General features: G+C 27.9%; 1 protein-coding gene across 1 annotated transcript in view; it reads left to right on the top strand.

The window, feature by feature from the left end:
* Nucleotides 1-785, top strand: part of LOC119676728 — a 1762-nt gene extending 977 nt beyond the window's left edge. Inside the window, exons 2-3 of the mRNA XM_038087984.1 lie at nt 3-348; nt 414-785. Coding sequence (XP_037943912.1) covers nt 3-348; nt 414-638 — 571 coding nt within the window. The 3' untranslated portion in view covers nt 639-785. The remainder of the gene's footprint in view (nt 1-2; nt 349-413) is intronic.
* Nucleotides 786-1278: the final 493 nt, after the last annotated feature.

Below are 1278 nucleotides of genomic sequence, written 5' to 3'. Positions count from 1 at the left end.
AGTTTATACGATAAAGTCCTTGAGATATTGTTTACATCAGCTGATCAAGCTCGTCGTCGTTCATTAATCTCCTCTTTGGGTTGTGCTACTAAGAGGAGTCAGTTGGATAAATTCATTGAAAGTTCCATTGACCTGGAGAATAGTTTGCGTACACAGGAACGCACAATCATACTAAATCCAGTCTACTCTCGCAGTGAAACAGGTTTATTAGCATGTATTGAGTTTTTAAATGAGAACTGGGAAGCATACGCTGCTTTAACAGTTGGTACCTTCGGAGGTTCAAAACCACTTGACTCTGATATTAAGGGCATGTCACAATATGTAGTTACCAAAGATCAGGAAACCAAAGTAAGTTTTTAACATATTGTTTAAATTCTTTTAACAAAAATAAAATTTTTATTTTTTATTTTAAGCTATTGGCGTTGGTTGAAAAAGTAAAAGACAGCGATGCTGTAAACTCTAACTTGGAAACTTCGGTCAAGTCAAACATTAATGCTAACTTCAATTGGTTGGAAAATAATCGCAATAGCATCATTAACTGGATTACTGACTACCGCACTGATGGCGGTGTGTCTATTACCGCTTTCTCTCTGACGATGGTTATGTCCGTTGCTGTATTTATTTCAAGGCTTTTTTAAATATTTAAATTTTTGTAATATTTGAGAATTTAAATATTATATGTATATAAGCATTTTTAAGTTAGAATTATGTATGATAATTTTTCGCTTTAATTTTATGTTGTTTATCATTACTTTATGTTAATGTGATATGAGCATCATTGGATGTTTAGGGTTTCATAAATAAAAATATAAAGAAGTAAAAGAAAAGTTCGTTTTATAATAATATTTTATTTAAAAATTAAATTCAATAATATAGAACAATTTTAATAGAAGTTTATTAGACTGAACTCTAGTTATTTTACAATAAATGTAAAAACTCCGCTAAGAACGTAATGTACTATTGCTTATATATAATATATATTTATATAATATTATTATATATATATATTGTTATCAAGTTATATCAAGTTTCCTTCGATCACATATTCAGGACCGAAAGTCATTATATATATGAATTTATAACTTTACATTATCATTTATATCTAGTCATTGTACATATGAATTTATATCTTATTGTAATAAACATAGATATATAATGATTTGAATATTGCATATTCATATATCGATGAAAAGTATTAACTATGCATTGTAATAATAAGTTGCTAAGCATTCAAATAAATTAATATAGGAATCTAACACATTTAGCAGAAGTTTCAGC

Source organism: Teleopsis dalmanni, chromosome 2, assembly GCF_002237135.1.
Source record: "Teleopsis dalmanni isolate 2A chromosome 2, ASM223713v2, whole genome shotgun sequence".
Lineage (NCBI taxonomy): Eukaryota > Metazoa > Arthropoda > Insecta > Diptera > Diopsidae > Teleopsis > Teleopsis dalmanni.
The sequence above is the reverse complement of the archived record's forward strand: the minus strand, read 5'-3'. Positions and strand labels throughout refer to the sequence as shown.